Source organism: Phocoena phocoena, chromosome 8 (assembly GCF_963924675.1).
Source record: "Phocoena phocoena chromosome 8, mPhoPho1.1, whole genome shotgun sequence".
Classification (NCBI taxonomy): Eukaryota; Metazoa; Chordata; class Mammalia; order Artiodactyla; family Phocoenidae; genus Phocoena; species Phocoena phocoena.
Genome location: NC_089226.1, coordinates 63,707,798 through 63,725,500, shown reverse-complemented (window position 1 = coordinate 63,725,500; position 17,703 = coordinate 63,707,798). Strand labels below are relative to the sequence as shown.

At 48.8% G+C, this 17,703-nt stretch overlaps 2 protein-coding genes across 5 annotated transcripts; one reads left to right on the top strand and one right to left on the bottom strand.

Moving 5' to 3' along the window:
* Positions 1–294: 294 nt before the first annotated feature.
* On the top strand, positions 295–7,999 carry C8H11orf16 (chromosome 8 C11orf16 homolog). The gene is given in 6 exon segments (XM_065882406.1): positions 295–461; positions 1,701–1,857; positions 3,676–3,910; positions 4,548–5,204; positions 7,699–7,875; positions 7,878–7,999. Coding segments are annotated over 6 exon segments (1,515 nt in total).
* A 1,047-nt stretch (positions 8,000–9,046) lies between these two features.
* Positions 9,047–17,402, bottom strand: AKIP1 (A-kinase interacting protein 1). 4 transcript variants are annotated; one of them, XM_065882332.1, is made up of 5 exons: positions 17,380–17,402; positions 16,938–17,165; positions 16,376–16,456; positions 13,935–14,039; positions 9,047–9,487 (listed from the first exon to the last, which is right to left on the bottom strand). In XM_065882332.1, the coding sequence occupies exons 2-5, from the start codon at positions 17,157–17,159 to the stop codon at positions 9,344–9,346; spliced, it is 552 nt and encodes a 183-aa protein (XP_065738404.1). In that variant the 5' UTR covers positions 17,160–17,165; positions 17,380–17,402; the 3' UTR covers positions 9,047–9,343. The 4 variants fall into 4 exon arrangements, with proteins under 4 accessions (XP_065738404.1, XP_065738403.1, XP_065738405.1 ...); XM_065882331.1 differs by lacking the exon at positions 17,380–17,402 and adding an exon at positions 12,300–12,371 and having other exon boundaries at positions 9,344–9,487; positions 16,938–17,292; XM_065882333.1 differs by lacking the exons at positions 16,376–16,456; positions 17,380–17,402 and adding an exon at positions 12,300–12,371 and having other exon boundaries at positions 9,344–9,487; positions 16,938–17,159.
* Between the last annotated feature and the right edge of the window lie 301 nt (positions 17,403–17,703).

Genomic DNA, 17,703 nt, shown 5'->3' with positions numbered 1-17,703 from the left:
AGCACGCAGCCAGCAGGCTGTGAAGGATTTACTACAGCTAAATCCTTCTCGGAAATCCCAGCTCTTACTCTTTCAACCCCTCCCCTATTTCCTGAGCTGAGCCTCCCCGGGCAGGTGATTCTGGGGACACCCTGCGCGTCGGTGGGACCGGATGCGCCCGCAGAGAGGCCGCAAACCGCAGAGCTGAGCCCAGCCCCGGCCAGGCGCCCTCTCCTGGGCTGTGGGCTGCAACTCAGATAAAAAGCAACTCAGATAATAGTGCCGCTTGTTCTCAGGTGTTTCCTCCTCAAGGAAATGGACTCCTCCCCAGGGCCTGGGATGCCTTTGCCCAAATACTGCAGCGTGGCCACAACCCTGAAGGCCCCTGCCTGGGCCGGCACTGCTCCTCCCTGGGAACTCTCCTTCGCCTGCCCTCTCGCCTCCCAAGCACCCTGGCTCACCCGGCAGAGGCCTCTCACCAGGTATCGATCTCGGCTTCCTTTTTCCTCTCTGTTCTTGGTTCTAGATGGTGGGAGAGATGGCCCAGGAGGGAGAGAGCTTGTTTCCTGGAAGGCTGAAAGGGTTCTTTACCGTGTGGGCTCTGAGTTGCTTGGGGTTTAGTGTTCCCCTAGTCTAAACTGCATTCCCAGTGACATCAAGGGTTGACCTGGCTCTCATTCCACCTTTTAGCGGAGTGGCAGATGTCAGAGTTGGCATGTGTGAGGGAAGGCAGTCAGGCATCATCAGTTATAAACTTCTAGCTCATTTTACCATCAGCTCTGAGACTTGCCATGGGACTACATGAGAAATTAGGGTTTCTGCTACCAACCGCTAAGGTGAGGTCTCCAGGTCCCTCCTCAAGTTCCCTCAGTATCCCTCAGTTATCCTGGCTTTTTGTGAATGGTATCTTTAGTTGGCTGTCTACAGTGTGAATACAAGAGGGGAAAGGAACCTCAGGCTCTAAGCACATACAGGTTGTGCAAGTCCCAGGGATTCATGTCCATGCTATTCAAGTCAGTCTGCCCAGGTTAGAGACATGCCAGCCTGAACCCTTTAGCCCCTTTCTTGATTCACTTGTGTGGACCATCTGATTCAAAGCCTGTATCCGGGCTTGCCCACAAAGTAAACAGGGTTTTTCGGAAACCCAAAACCTGACTCAACAATTCCCTACAGCTTGGTCCTGTCCACAAAATTTCCCAGAACTAGCTTCTCCTTTTTTCTGTCTCACAGCCTCCTAGTCAGCTCCTCTGTGCTTCCTGTGCTCAAACACCTCCTCCTCTCTTATTACCCCACAGTGCTCAGCCTTCTTGCAATTTTGCTCCTTTGGCATCACCATCCAAGCCTCCATGCCTCATCGTGGAATCCCACACACTGCCTCAGAATTTCCCTTCCTGGAAGTCTTTCCTGGCCTGCTGTCTAGTCTCAGACCAGCACTCATAACCAGAATACATAAAAGCTAGTCCCACCCTGATTACCTTGAAACAATTCCCAATCCTCAAACGACGATTCCCTTCACTCTCCTCTCCTTCTGCCCTTCCAGTAGTTTACCTTATCTTACTGGAAGTCACAGATTGCCACTCTTTACATGGATTTCTGTTCCATATTGCCTTATCTGTCATGCACACACCATGGCGCTGCTCAGATCTAACTCTGAAACGTGTTTCTTGATGGTTTTAGGGCTTGGTTTTCTCTACTCCCTAATTCCATTTGCTTTTTCCCAGATATGCATCTTATGACCCGTGTCTCCACATTGCTGACCCAGCATGGCAGGGGCCTGGCTGGCTGAGAAGAGGTGGAGATGCTGCGGACGCATGGGTCCTGGCAAGAAGGGAAGCAGATGGCTTTTATTACAGGGCTCAGATAAAGGCTGCTCCCGAGGCAAGTCCCTAAGTCCCAACATCTCCCCATATGCTCCTCTGGGTGGCCCTGTCATAACTGATATGCCTCAGCTGTGTGTGCCCAGCAGTTCAGTTTCTTGGATAAGCACAGATCTTCCATGGTCAGGATGCAGAAGTGAAAATGTAATGTCAGTGAGTGCATTAATTTGCTAGGGCTGGGTAACAAAGTGGCACAAGCTGAGTGGCTTAAACAACAGAAATTGTCTCTCGGTTCTGGGGACTGGAAGTCCAGGTGTTGGCAGGGTTGGTGATTCTGAGGGCTGTGAGGGAGGATCTGTTCCATGCGCCTTTCCTAACTTCTGGTGGTTTGCTGGCAATCTTTGGTGTTCCTTGGCTTGTAGAAGCATCCCCCTGATCTTGGCCTTCATATTCACATGCTGTTCTCCCTGGGTGCATGTCCGTGTTCAAATTTCCCCTTTTTGTAAGGACACCAGTCATTGGATTAGGGGCCCACCCTACTCAGCTGTACTCAGTGTGACTTTGTCTTAAGTCGTTACATCTGCGATGACCCTATTCCCAAATAAGGTCACGTTCTGAGGTACTAGGGGCTAGGACATCAACATATGAATTTCGTGGGGTAACTATTCAATCCATAACAGTGAAGAAAATATACAATAAAAGCACTTTGTTCAGGAAAATTCAGTGTGTCAAATTATGGGCACCAGCCTAAGGGAAAGAGGAGCAAAATGTGTGTATCTCGTGTAAGCCTGTGTCCCTCCACACAGGAGCACGGTGCTTGCGTGCTGGGGCCAGGCCTGGGCTTTACTTTGGTTGTTACTTGCTTCTTTGGGATTTTTCTCTTCCCACAAAGAGTCAGACTTTGTGAATGTGGATCCATAGAGGGAAAACAAGTGTGATTTCTAAAAATATATATAAGTGATAGAATTTCCAATCAAAAGTCATTTTGTCATTTTCAAGTAACTAATATGTAATTTCAAATGAAATATTAACAGGGTTTTGCTCAAATATAGACCCTGTCTAGTGGTTCGATAAAAGTCAATTTGTAAGCTTGTTCTTTTAATTCGCTTAGTATTTCTCCTGCCCTCTCTGCCAGGCTGCTCATTCGCTTCCTTTGCCCAGCCTCCCCTCATGGACATAATGGCAGTGCAGAGGGCTGCTCCAACAGCCCCAGCCTGTCCTCGCCCGAGAGGGCCTGTGGATGATACCCCACCCCTGGCTGGCTGCGGACACAGGGATAACACTTCCTGGGAGTGCTGGGAGGAGGGGGTGTGCTTGGGGAAAGATCCAGAGGACCCAGGTTACTCCTGTGAATTGCAGGCCAAATATATAAAGATAGGAGAAAAACAAAGCAAAACAGGAGGGCTTCCCTGGTGGCACAGTGGTTGAGAGTCCGCCTGCCGATGCAGGGGACACGGGTTCGTGCCCCGGTCCGGGAAGATCCCACATGCCGCGGAGCGGCTGGGCCCGTGAGCCATGGCTGCTGAGCCTGCGCGTCCGGAGCCTGTGCTCCACAATGGGAGAGGCCACAACAGTGGGAGGCCCGCGTACCACCAAAAAAACAAAACAGGAAAAGGAAGAGCATGGGACAGGAAAGGCAAGAAGTGATAAACAAGAGTTGCCACGGCAAGAAGCAGAGGGAAGAGCGTCCGCCTCATAGCTGGCCTGTCTCTGCCATAGTGGGCTCCCGAGCAGCGCCTGGCCCTGCCCTTTCCCTAACTGGGCCTTGCCGCATGCGAGGGAGACCCTGGGTCTGGCCCTAGGCATTGTAGGGAACCATGGTGCTCCCTGTAGTACTTCCTAATACCAGGTCTTATTCTGAGTGTTTTCTTTCCCACAGCTGGAGAGGCAGGGGTTCCTGCTGGTGGAATTTGAGGCTCCCCTTGTCACATGCCCAGGGCTGCCAGCCCAGCGGCAGAGCATGGTCTTGGAGGAAGATGTCATTCAGTTCTCGCCATCCGTGGAATACTCACTGCGCCTTGGGGACAAGGTGCTGGCACTCTGGGGACCAGACCAACAGCGCTATGGCCCCGGCACCATTCCTTTGGGCTTGGAGGCAAGAGACCCCCAGAGAGGTAAGGGAGTGCTCTGGCCTCCCAGTCCCCAGGAGCCAGGCTGGTGATCAGGCTGAGGAGAGAGCAAATGGTGTCTCTCCAGCTTAGGGGTCTTAGAGGCTTAAAAAATCCTTACCCTTTCACCTGCAGCTTCGTCCTGAGGGTGGCCACAGATAGACAAATCATATTTTTCAGATTATAAAATATTCTTTATCAGGGCAAAATAGCCCAAGGCTACGATGTCTATGTTGGTTACTTAACCTGTGGTGTGGTGAGGTTATCCTGGGGTCACACCAGTACTCATGACTGGTCCCCCACCAAGTCGTGCAGGGACTGGGACAGTCCCCTTGTGCGAGGCCAGCCAGTCAGCATCGTTGTGTTCAGAGAAGCGACAGAAGGAGGTTTCTCCTTCCCTTCCCCCACCTGCGGATGCATCTTGGTTTTGACGTGAAAACCAGGACATGGCGGCACAGGAAGGGGTGGTAAACGTGGGGCAGGTGAGGAATGTCCCTGGCAGGCTCTCCAGGGAGAGGTGCGCACGGGCAGAAGCAGAGCAGAGGGGCTGTGATGAGGCTTTGCTTCTGGGGAGAGGAGAACCCTTATCCCATGATATGAAAGAGGCGGCTGTAACAAAATGGTGACCTTTTCTGTTATGTAGCATCCAAAGAAGAAGAAATTACTGTTCACTTCTGGAATGGCAGGACAGCTCCTGTGCCTCTTGGAGGGGTCAGGTGGGTGCCCCCAGCTGTCTGGAAGAAGGCTGTGGACAGGCTGCACAAGCCTTTCACCACGGAGCACCCCAGGCCCCTCCTCTGGGCCCCTTGCTGCTCTCTGGTGGGGCCGGTCGCTGGATGTGTCACCGGCGGGCTTCCTCTGAGCGCTCCGTTCCTGTGCCCTCCCTGCCACCCGCATGCCTGCTGCCAGCTGCTGGGCCAGGGCTGCCTCTGCTGCCGCCCCTTGGCTGGACCCACCTGGTGGCCTCTAACCAGAACCTCAGGGGTCACAGCCAGAGAGCATCCAGAGACGGAGCTGAAGCCCATGGCACAGCTTTTGCCCCTTGAGGGTCCTAAGGAGGAAGAAGTAGCAGTGCAGGCTCCCATGGCTGTTTCTTCCTCCTCTACCTCCTCTTCTTCTGAAGAGGAGGATCTGGAGAATGAGCTGAAGATGGGCCTTCCCCAGAGGCTGCTGCTGGACAGCACAGGCAACATGGCCCCCATCCTTCTTGAGGAGTCTCCAAGGAGGCAGGGTGGCCTCTGCCAGCCGGAATGGAGGTACTGGAGGAGAAACGGGTCCAAGCCGCATCCCAGGAAGCCAGGTAGACCTTTTTCTAAGGCAGGGGCTGAGGCCCCTGCTCCCTTCCCTCCCATGTGTCTCTCAGGAATCTGATGCACATGTCCGCTGTGCTGGGATTGGAAGTAACACTTGGTCATGTCAAAGGAGGGGCTGTGATAAGAGGGAAACGTGGGCTTTATTGATTAAATGGAAACCTAACAAGAAAGGATGGGCAGATCTTTGTGCTAAGGTTTGCATCCCTATTTGACAACTGTCTTTTCTTTCTTCACTTGTCTCTACTGGCAGGACTCTGCCACTGTCCATTTCGACCCTCCCCTCCCTCGTTTTCCTTGGAGGCGTTGATTTTTCTCTAGATGTACAGTCAGAATGCCTCCAGGTGTTGACTGGAGTCTTTCAGCACCCTGAGAAGCACAGAAACGGGTCTTTAAACACTGGCCATCAGACCCTACTCTCCAGATGGGCCCCTTAGGAAGTCAGAGCGGGAGGAGCCAGGCACAGCCTTATGCGTCTCACTCTACCACTGAGAGGGGAGGCAGTGTCATTGTCATTGGCAACCTGCAGCCATCCCCAAACTTCTCTACCCAAGCAACATGCCCGTGTAGGTTTAGAGCAGTGTATCGTTGGTACGCCTCTTGCCGTGCGGCCTAAATTCCCAGTGGGGCCCAGAAAATGCAGACGCCTAAGGCAGCCAGCAGAGCTTTGTGAAGGAGGTGACTTGGATAAGCCAGCCCTGGACTAGATTCCTGGGGCCCTGTGCTGACTAATTCAACCTCAGTGAACTAAATGAACATCCACTTTGGGGCAGGGATACTGAGGGCTAAAGAATACCACTGCTAAGGGCATAAGGATCTGTAGGCACTGCCCACACTGGGACTCATTGTGGGTCCCCATGGGAAGCCATTGCCCTATTTTCAGGACAGCTGCTCAACCAGAAGGACCTCTCAGCCCACGAGTATATTAATCTTACACCAGGAGTAAGACCTTTATTAGTCTTCAGTTCTAGGAGGCTGAGAAATTGTTTCTACACTGAGAAACTTTCTTGGGGGACTCCTCTGGACCCCTGGGCTTCGGAGTGGGCAGGGATGGATGTGTTGGCTGCTGTTGTATTTTAGATGAGGTTCCTCCCTTGGCTTTCGAGGTGTGCGATCTTTCCCCCACCTCTGAGAGGGAAATAAGTAGAGGGACGAGAAGCTATAGCTATGACCAGCTGGGCTCTTCCTCCCCTCCCTGAGAGGACACTTTGTATTGAAAATATAAAGGTGGGAGCGGGGATAGGTGTTCCTGGGCCTCTTTCCTTGCAGTGAAAAGCAGAAGCTGCTTGGAAGCAGCTGTTTCTACAGGGTATGCCCTCCAACAAGTGATAATATAAAGAAAATGGTGCCAAAGTCTAGAGTTTTCAAGCTAAATTCTCCATAGCTTCCACTGCCCTCCTGCTTCAGCACAGACTGGAGAAAGAAAAGCTGTATCTGTCCGACAGGGAGGAGTCTCTGGGGCAGCAACTGAGGTGGCATGAGACCCAGTCTCAGGGAGAGGAATGCCAGTGGGGTAACCAGAAGCCATGGCGGTCAGACCTGCCCCAGACTCCAGACCTGCATTCCCATGGCTGTGGCCTGCTCCATGGTGTTCTATCCAGACTGGTTCTAAGCCTGACTGAGGCCAAACAAATCTTCCCTGGCCCCAAGCATACACCGCTCTTATCGCCACTACCCACGCACCCACACCTACATTCAGCCTCTCTCCCCACATCACCATATTTAAACAGATCCACTCTAAAGTTCCCCCCGCACCCAAATACATTCTAATAATTGGCTATAAGGAGAAATATAGTATCTTCAGGTACTTGGCCTGGCTTTCCTGTAGGTACTGGATCATTTGTTATGCTCTGGGCAAAGGTTAATTCTTGGAGCTGAACCGTGAGAATCAGTGAGCCTGCCTTCTGCCAGGTCCTATCTCTGCACCCAAAGCTATGGAGAGTATGCCTGCATGGGGCGTGGAGAAAGGGGCATCTCCAGCCCCCATCCCAGATGGAGTCCTGCACACCACACTAACTAGCGAGGTGAACTGGTGAGGTGAAGCTTGTAAAACGACGTGTGTGCCCGGGCTAGAAACAATGGCAAATACCAGAGCTTTTCTTCTCTCCCCTCCAGATCTTGTATCCTTTTAAGGAAATGTGCTGCTTTGCTTCTCCTAACTGCGCTTGCTTGCCATCAAGCACTGGTGCTTCACAGTCTGGTCTGAGGCTCTACCTCTTAAGGATCCTCTTGTATGGGTCCTCCGCCCTCCATGTTTTTGGCTCCTTTTAGTTGCAGGCAGTGAGGTTACTGTCTGAGACTAACCTAACAGTCCTAGAGGGCCAGGATTCATGCCAGCAGTCATGCTGCTCTCCACCCTCGCTTATGACTGAAACAGGGTTCAGACAGTTAAGGGATTCTGTGATCCTTGATACACTTCTACGTAAGTCAAGTCTAATCCCATCAAAATGGTGGCATATTCAACTAACTGAGTTTTGGGTTTAGGAACAAGACTTTGCAACATCGGGAAAGAAGAGAAGGGCAACAAACAACAGACAGTGAAAACTGCAGCAGCGGGGAGTCCCAGGGAGCTGGTCCTGGAAGCCACTGGCATGAAGCCACTACAGATCTTGCCAGAGGAAGCTGAACACAAAAAACTGAGTCGGGGTACTGCGGCACATCAGGAGGCCAGAATTCCCCCTAAACGAAAAGCCCCAAGGATCTAGGTAAAGCAGATGGCCGGGAAGGGGCTTCTGAAGGACTCCTTCCATGGTTCTTTGACCTTCTGGGGTCATACCACTTTTGAGAATGATAAAACCGATGGCCCCTCTTCCCAGAAAAATGCACACACCCACAGTTTTGCATATGATTTCAGAAGGCTTACAGAACCCACGAATTTCATCACTAGGGGTGCAAGGATCCCAGTTAACTGACCCCTCTACCCTATGGTGGTGGGCATGGGCCTGCTTTACTAGGCCCTCGGTCCGTGAGAGTCTGTTCTTTGCTAGGAATGCGAATACAGCTCTACTTAAACCTTTGTATTCTTTTTTTTAGATATATATATTTTTTGATGTGTACCATTTTTAAAGTCTTCTATTGAATTTTTTGCAATATTGCTTCTTTTTATGGTTTTTTGGTGCTTTGGCTGTGAGGCATGTGGGATCTTAGCTCCCCGACCAGGGATAGAACCCGCACGCCCTGCATTGGAAGGTGAAGTCTTAACCACTGGACTGCCAGGGAGGTCCCCAAACCTTTGTTTTCATCATATAAAATACTGGCCTTTTTTCTGAGGAAAGACATGTTCAAAATGAGGTGACTCCCTAGGCAACTAAACTGAGAGATGCAACGATACTGTTGGTGTGGTAGCTTAAAGATGTTTAGGACACATCAATGACTTTGTAATTTTAAGGATAGAAAGTCACTGATTTTAAAGTCAGAATAAGACTCTCAGGATTTTTTTTTCTCTTGTAGGAAGCTAAAGAGTAGATACCTGAGGAGGAGTTAGTTACAAAGTGGCTGACACAAGGCCTTCTTCACGGAAATGACAGTGCAGGCCACAGGCGATAGTCCAATAAGCAGCAGCATCTTCAGCCCAGGAAGACATCCCTGCACATGAGTGGCAGGAAGGCACCTGTCCTAAGGGGCACAGGAGTGTGGCAGCCCTGGCGAGGGCTCCCTTCCAGGGGCCTGGTGCGATCTGCTTGAGGATGCCTCTTCCACCGAAGCTACAGAACATGGTTGGCCTGCTTTGGGCAAATGTGTCCACAGCCTCTCTGCCATCTTTTCATAAAGCCTCAGTTGTACATGAGCAAAATTTTGTTTGACTTCTTAATGCCAATAAAAAGGAATTCTCTTCATTTCCAAATTTCTCACTTTATTATCATAATTAACCTTTACTTGGAAAGCAAGCAGTAAAAACTATTCAGACAGCATCATTGTATTATTACTCCAGGCCGAAGAGGGTGAGGGGACTTTCAAGTTAAAATAGGCACTGAAAGAGACAAACTCCAGTTCCTAGGAAGGCTGACCCTCTACAGTCAGCATTAAAAGCAGGATTAATGTGTAAACTTTAAGAGGACATATGGTAGCTTTATTCTTCTTGATACTTAGAAAACAAACAAGAAAAAGGCGATGTCTGTGATGGTCAACATCATATGGGGAAGACCAAGTCCACACTTTGTCCTGAATCGACTGCTACCACGTAAGTCTTCTTGGTCAAGTCATTTACACCCACAGTGATGGAATAGGTCCCTGGATATACTTCTATGTAGAGGTCCTTAGAGATGTTCTCAGCCTGGAAGGAAAAGTGGATATTAGCAGTTTAGAGATTTTATGTACCAGTGCCGTCAGGGCACCTCCACCCGGCTCCCTCTGTGTGTGATGGAGTGAGGTGCTAACGTGGGAGATGGAGGTCCTGCTTTCAAGGCTTGGCTTGGCAACGTAATAGGACTGCCATTTAGGCCAGTCTCAGCCTCTCCTTATGCTTGTTTCCTTATTTCTAAAATTAGCTCACAAATAAGCATGTATGTGAAAACACTAAATTGTTATAGGAACATGAAGGATCATAAAAGGAACACTCTGGTTGGAGCAGAAAGGTTAAGAATCAGGTAGAGGGAAAGGCTAATGACGATTGCTTTGGGGCTCAAAAGTAGGCAGTGGCACTTGTTATCACAGATGAGCAGTAATGGCAAGGCGCTGTGGGATAATGAGAAGCATTCCTTTTAACTGTGCTTTGCTAAGTTCATTATTAGGAGGATGAAACATTTCTTTTCACCTAAAGCTGAGAACACTATGAGTAGATTCCACTTTGTCATGCAGAAAGTCAGCTGGCTGGCTAAAGCCCTCCCTTGGAGACCGGTCCTCCTATGCAGATGGTCCCCGACTTCTAATGGTCAGACTTATGGTTTTTGGATTTTACGATAGTGTGAAAGTGCTACGCATTCAGGAGAAACCGTACTTCCAGTTTTGAATTCTGATCTTGTCCCGGTGGTGGCGTGCAGCACGATACTCTCTCGTGATGCTGGGCAGCGGCAGTGAGCGATCTCCCCGTCAGCCACGAGGATCACGAAGGTAAACAACTGATACACTTACAACCATCCTGCACCCATACAACCAGTCTGTTTTTCACTTTCAGTACAGCATTCAATAAATTATCAATACATGAACTATTCAAAACTTTATTATAAAGTAGGTTTTGTGTCAGATGATTTTGCCCAACTGCAGGGTATGTAAGTGCGCTGAGCACGTTTAAGGTAGGCTAGGCTAAGCTATGACGTTCAGTAGGTTAGGTGTATTAAATGCACTTTTGGACTTCCCTGGTGGTGCAATGGTTAAGAATCCGCCTGCCAGTGCGGGGGACATGGGTTCAGGCCCTGGTCCAGGAAGATCCCACATGCCACGGAGCAACTAAGCCTGTGCACCACAACTACTGAGCCTGTGCTCTAGAGGCCGCGAGCCACAGCTACTGAGCCTGTGTGCCTAGAGCCTGTGCTCTGCAACAAGAGAAGCCACCGCAATAAGAAGCCCATGCACCGCAACAAAGAGTAGCCCCTGCTCACCGCAACTAAAGAAAGCCCGCGTGCAGCAACGAAGACCCAACGCAGCCAAAAATAAATAAATAAAAATTTTAAAATAAAAAAATAAATGCACTTTCAATTTATGATATTTTCAACTTACAATGGGTCTATCAGGACGTAAGTCAAAGAAGTTCGATACTGCAAAACACTGGAAGCTGGAGTCAGTGGAAAGATTTATGTTTAGAGCTGAGCTGAGCACAAGCCATTCTCCAAGGACAGACTTCATGCCCGGCTGGGAAGTGGTCACGGCAGACATGCAGGCAGAGGAAGGGTCTCAGCTCCAATGGCCAAAGAGCAAAGTCACAAACCAGAAAAGAGCCTGTAATTAAGAGCCAAAGCGCCTATCCCACAACTGGGAGACCACTACCGATGCTTACTCAATGCTCAGAAGGAGCCACAGGCAGAAGCTGTCATTTCTACACCACCCCTGGGGGTGGGGGGCAGGTGGACCAAACTACTGCCAGTAAATTCTGCTAGGAGGAATAAATGATAATATTTATACTTTTATGAAACTTCCTCTCTTACCATCTTGCAAATAGATTTGAAGCCAAGGTTTTCGGAAGCTGCTTTATGCTATATCCTTTCATGCCCAGTTACTGCAAAATTGGAGGCTTATCATCATTTAACTGACGTGAATGTGTATGACAACGCCACAACTATTTATTAGTCATCAACTATGAAAATAAACAAAAGGTTTCAGAAAATACAGCTATATCAGAATTTCAGGAAGCCAAGGATGCTTCACTTGTCTGCATAAAAGGTGCAAGATTGGCATCTGTGATTCCTACACTGTGAACATCAGGAAGATTAGCATTACCAAAATACAGTAAGTATTGGAGGCATCTAAGCCTAACAACTTGTACTAAAAGCAGAATAGTCTTAGTTGCTACTAATTCTAGTATATTCTGAATCCTGGCTAGTAGCACACTGTATGCAAACAAAAATTAAGCAAACTATTGCAGCAACACACCAGAGTTCCTTTCCTCAGAATTCCAGCCCTTCCAAGTTCCAAAAGATTCCCTGGGTTCATGAACTAATGAATATTTTATCCTAAAAAATCACTGTATGTTTTCACAGAGAAACATTTGCGGAAAATAGGAACAAATCCCTTCAAATGTTTTGGAACCTGATCTAACCAAATGTATACGTTTCAGAATTTCAGCAATGGTTTTCACTTTGTAAACAGGAGGGTCAGGCCCCTCCTGCTGCTTGAACAGATGGTGGAATTCCAACAGGACCCAGTGCCAGCCCAGCTGAACTGTAGGAATGGAGATATGAATACTTTGCATTCTTTCCAACCGCAACTATGAGTTCAGGCACAAAGAGTATCCTTGAAATTTCAAGTGAAGGAAGGATACCAAGAAAACATAATTTTACACTGAACTAAAATGTTGTACACTGTCCCCAAGGGTAAAAATATCCCAACTTAAAAATACTATAGATCCAGTACAAAGAACCCTATAGTAACCAGATCAGTTCATGGAATTGCAGTGGTGGTGGAGCCCAGTACCCTAGAAGTTCTGTACTCACAGGCTGGGATGCCTCTAGCGCACACTCTGACGTCTGACGGATGCCTCCAACACCAAGGGGGGTGTCTTTTCTCTGAAGAGTGAGGTAGAAACATTGATTAGGGCCCAAACTTTGACTTCTGAATGGTAGAGAGAAAATGTTTCCTACTTAATTAGGAACTAACAATTGTTCTGTCAGTGTTTTCCAAGTTGTCACCTAAGTTCTTAAGGCTTTTAGTGAATTCTGCAAAGTATTTTTAGTCAGATGTTTACCATGATTACCTTTTATCCTTACATGGGCTTTGGACTCAGATAGACCTGAGTTTGAATCCTATCTCTGTCATTTACTGAGACGGACAGATTAATTTCTCTATGCCTTGGTTTCCTAGTCTATAGCTTCGGCATACTACACTGTAAGGAAGATCTAAAGTGCAAAAGTGATTGACAGGGCTTCCCTGGTGGCGCAGTGGTTGAGAGTCCGCCTGCCGATGCAGGGGATGTGGGTTTGTGCCCCGGTCCCGGAAGATCCCACATGTCGCGGAGCGGCTGGGCCCGTGAGCCATGGCCGCTGAGCCTGCGCATGCGGAGCCTGTGCTCTGCAACGGGAGAGACCACAACAGTGAGAGGCCCACGTACCGCAAAAAAAAAAAAAAAAAAAGGGATTGACATTTAACAGGCTCTCAGAAAATAGAATTCTCTTCCAAGGTTCTCCCAGCAGTGGGAGTACTGGAGGGGAAGAGGCTGAACTGAGAAAGTCAATTTCCCTTAGAGGCACCAATTTACGTCTTATAGGAAGGGATGGGAGGGATACGAATGACTCTTGCCCACATGTAACTCCCTTAGGGTCAAGCACTCTTAAGAGGGCCTAGGCCAGGGCAGAAGAGGAAGCCCAGGATCCAGGCTCTGGTGCTACCCCTTGTACCCCAGGCCAGGGAAACAGGATGGCTCACATCCCTGCGGCCACTCTCCCGTCCCTTCCCTAAACCCACAGGCCAGAGAAGTCAGGAATCCAACCTGTGGATTAGACTCTGAACTTAAGTTTGCTATCTTTGAGTACATCCAGGGGAGTTTAAAAAGAAAAACAAAAGCAAAAAAAGCCTACTCTCCCCAGAAACAACAACAAAGGACTCCTGTTGAATCAGTTCAACAAGTAGAGTCTTTGGCTTCCCAGAGTGACATGTGGTAAAATACAGGTAATTTGCAGTGAGAGGCTCATAATTGTTATCTTGAGGAAAAGCATTTTGTTAAAAGAAGCCTCCACCTTGCATTTCCTTTTTTAAAATGACCAAAGACATGATACTTATCACTACCTTAGAGTGAAATATGTGATTATTAAAAATCTCTTTCATATCCCTAGATGTAGAAGAGGATATTTGAAAGGCTTTTTGTTAAGCCTGTCCAAGAATCCCTTGGCCCGGGACTGCAGGTTCAACTGAAGATCCGATAGTGGCATTAATATCTTATTTTGGACAAAAACTCCTATTTCATGTTCATTGCTGTAAGTTCTCTAAGGCTGGGAGGTGATAGATTTCTGTGGAGCGCTGTAATGCTGAGTCACCCAGGCATCCAATAATACAATCCAGCAGGAGCTCCAAGATGTAAGGCCTCCTATCTTGGGAAGCTGAGGGCACAGCACAGCACAGCTGAGGATACATACCTGACCATTCCCAGTGTCCTGGCACAAGTGCAGCTTCGACTTCCCTCTGTGATAACGATAGACGTGGGTTGCCCCTCCTTCCTCTGGCACAGATGAATAATATTTCTAGAGAAGTAATGTGAAAGATGCTGGGTAACCAAATGGACTGGTCAAATTTTCAAAACACTCCTTGTTACTTGGGCAAAGTATGGTTAAGGAGGGAGGCAAGAGAGCAAAGGTAAATTACCTGCCCTCTTGAGAGGCCTCTGACGTCATATAACAAATCTTAGCCCGTGTAAAGTGGCTGCAGAGAAGGAAACTGCACTTGGCCTTACTTTGCTGCCATCTGCTGCCTCTGTAGGGCAAGAACTCTGGCAACTCAAGCTGGGTAGGACCATGCTCTCTGCCAGGTTAAATAATTTTCACAACATCCTCACCCCGAGGTCAAATACACAAGCCCTTTCATCTCCTCTCATGACAAGTTCTGACAAACAGGTCTGGGTTTACTAAGTCTCAGACAAGGACAAGAGAAGAGAGAGGTGCATCTCCTTGAGATTTAGAAATACAACAGGAAATGTAACATAAACCCAACAGCTATGCAGCCGTTCTCCCCATGCGGAGGAGGGGAGGGAGAAGACTCCGATTTAAGCAAAAATAATCCAAAGGATCAGAATGCAGTTTTTTTCTTGTCTACTTCCTTCCTCCCCCTCAAAGTTAACCTTAGACTTGCCCCTGATTGTGACTAATGATGAGGACAACATACGCCTGCTTGCCTTGAACAAAGGGTAGGGACAATGTTTAAGGCAAGAGACCAAAAGAATGAGAAGCTGGGGAAAGCATGTCAGGACATGACTCTAATGATGTAATTTAGGGGATGCTCCAAAATTCTGAAAGCAAACTCAAACACTGTTCTTAATTCTATTTCTAGAAAGCTGAGAGGTTCTGAGCCTCCATTCCTTAATGGAGATTTGAACTAAAGCATGAACTGAAAACCAAAACGAAGAACACCAATTTGCTAAACCTCAAACCAAAGACAAATATTATTCCTTTTACTGAACCATGAACCAAAGTGTTTAACTTGATCACTTTATAGTAGAGCCAAAGTTATGGATTTTTCTAAAACCATTTAACAAAATAATAACATAAAAATACTCTCTGAACTGTATCTCACTGGTTGGAATCCTATTTTTGGAGTCACAAGGATTTTATAAAAGATGTAGAAATATTAGAGATTTTTTGAAACTTAATATTCATTATGAAATTGAAAAGCAGGACAGAAACAAGGTATTCTCTTCCTTCTGCCGTACAGACCAAGCACCCTTACAAACACATAAGAATCATAAAATGTTAAGGCTGGAAGAGACCACAGAGTCTGTTTTAATTCCTAGAAGACGAGAGTACCTTCCATGCAGGTGATTTTCTTGAATGTTGGCTGCCTGCCTTCAACATTCCCTGAAAGTACTTAAAGATGACCTTAGTGTATGGTTTTGAGAAGAGGGCCTTTAAAACCTTTGTTCATCCACTTCAATGAATGGGACCAAAAATCTCACATAAGTACCCTGTGCTACAGTTTATGACAATTTTCTGGTGTTCATCTCTCAGTGGAAACCAAAGAAACAGACTATAAGGGCTGGAAAGGACTTGAAACATCATCATTTTACCATGTGGGAAGGTAAGGCCGAGAGAGACTAACTAGCCTAAGGCATTATAGCCAGGAAGTGGCAGAACACAGGTCTGATTCCTGGGAGGCTGCTCCTGCCATTAAGCCACACTACCTCTGATGAGGGCACTGCATCTGTGCCACATAACCACCTCTGTGGCCAACAAGTGATATGCACCCAAAGGGGCATACTTAAAAACTACATTACCAGGGGGACTTCCCTGGTGGCCAGTGGTTAAGACTCCGTGCTTCCAATGCAGGGGGTGCAAGTTGGTTGGGGAACTAGGATCCCACATGCTGTGTGGCCACACACACACACACACACACACACACAAAAGCACACTACCTTACCAGGGACTTGGAACAGAGATTAAGATCTAATGGAGGGATTCTGTTTCAGTTTTTGCTTTGAAAACAGAGAGGCTCGGTTCCAGTTTAGAACGATCTTACTGATTAAGAAAAAAATTTCAGTTCAAAGTTTTAAATACCGCTAATATTCGGACTTGTTTTGGAATTCAGCAAATAAGCCCCGTCCCCCCAAACAATAGTGAGGGCAGATCTTTTCTGGCTTGTGCATTGCTGTATCCTCATAACAGTTAAAGTTAGGCATCCAATATTTGTTGAATGAATTCTAACCTGGATTTATCACCTGGTTTAAACCCTTGGCTGATTACAACCTGCCCACGAAGGCAGGGCAGGGTGAACAGGCAGTCTCCAGATTCTCCCTAAATTCCACAAAAATCCACTTTGTGATCCATCAGCAGGCAGATCAGGGGCATGACTTTGGCTTACACCAACTTACCCCACACTGACTTGAGGTATAGTCCATGAATTCAGCCATAGTTCTGAAGGAAGCACTGAGGGTTGGGTGTCTTTCTTCTCTCTATGTGAATAAACGGCAAGTCACAGGTGAGATCTGTATTCCCTACTGGAGAAGGAAGTCATTTTGGGAATACCTTCCTTTTTACTTTTTGAAAGGCCACTGCACGTTTAAGTCAGTAAAAGGCTCTTACTGAGAAAGAATTCCAACTCTAAAAGGAATACACAGACATGCAATTTTTCCAGGACAAAGACAGGTTTGTTGGCTTTCCTCTAATATCAAATGGTAGCCTGTAAGAATTGTTGTAAAAAGTAACCAACCAGGGCCGAGCACTAGCGGTCTCTAGCGGTATCCTAAAGCTAGCCAATAGGAATCTGTCAAACGTCAAGAGTTTTCAAAAGGCTTTCCGGTTCACTGTCCTGATACTTAACAGCTTCCGCCAAGGACAGGATCCCATGGGTGCTGCTGTGTGGCGTGCCCTGGTTCTCAGCAAGCCGCTGCTGAGCGAATGAATGGGCTGGTCCCGCAGCACTGGGGCCCTCACCTCTCCTGGGAGAAGGCGATGGGGGCCGGCTGCCGGCCCTCTTTCTCTGTCGGGCCGCTCCCGGGAAATGACCCCCACGCTGCCTTTGGGAAGCTCCACCGAATGCCAGTCCACCGCCCTCCTTTTGGCCCGCTCCAGCACTTCTTGACCCAGCCTAGCCGAGCGTTGCAGGGAACGTCGGTCCACCCCGTTCAGCGCCGCGGCCGCCAAACAGTTCTCCATGTCTCCCTGCGAGGGCACATACACACAAACACCGGCGGGTTAGCGGGCCTCCGGGGCCCCGCTCCAGCTCGGGGTCGGACCCAGGGCCTTGATCTCCCCGGCGACCGCCGCCCCCGGCTCCGCCCAACACGCTTTCCAGCGGGCTTGGTGTCAGGGGCGAAGGCATGCGCGCGGAGCCCCTCCATTTCCGTCTCCCCCTCCCTCTCTAGGAATCCCTCACCCAACCGGCCTCTCAAGGCGCATGCGCTCAGCGCACGGTCGTCGAGGGAGGGCTGGGCCTGGAGCATGCTGCGCCGGCGCAGCAGGCCATTGGCGGTGAGGGGTCGAGGGGCGTGGCGGGGGCGGTGAAGCGTGCGGCCCTCACAGGACAAGCCTACTGTGTCCCGGCCGCTGCTCCTGCGAGCGGGTTGCCGGGCTAACTGCCAGAGCGTAGGGGGCGGGGCGGGGCGGGGCCTGCCCGCTGGCGGGTCGCGGGAACCGGAGTCGACCCAGTGGCGGAGGCTGTCTGTCCACTCTGTCGCAGGAGCCCCTGGGCCAGGATCTG

Excerpts from the sequence above, each read along its gene's own strand:
- AKIP1 (XM_065882331.1), bottom strand. The coding sequence starts at position 17,159 with ATGGAGAACTGTTTGGCGGCCGCGGCGCTGAACGGGGTGGACCGACGT. Across the intron at positions 12,372-13,934 it reads AGGACACTGGGAATGGTCAG|AGAAAAGACACCCCCCTTGG; the intron begins GTATGTATCCTC and ends CTCACTCTTCAG. Across the intron at positions 9,488-12,299 it reads CGCTAGAGGCATCCCAGCCT|GCTGAGAACATCTCTAAGGA; the intron begins GTGAGTACAGAA and ends TTTTCCTTCCAG.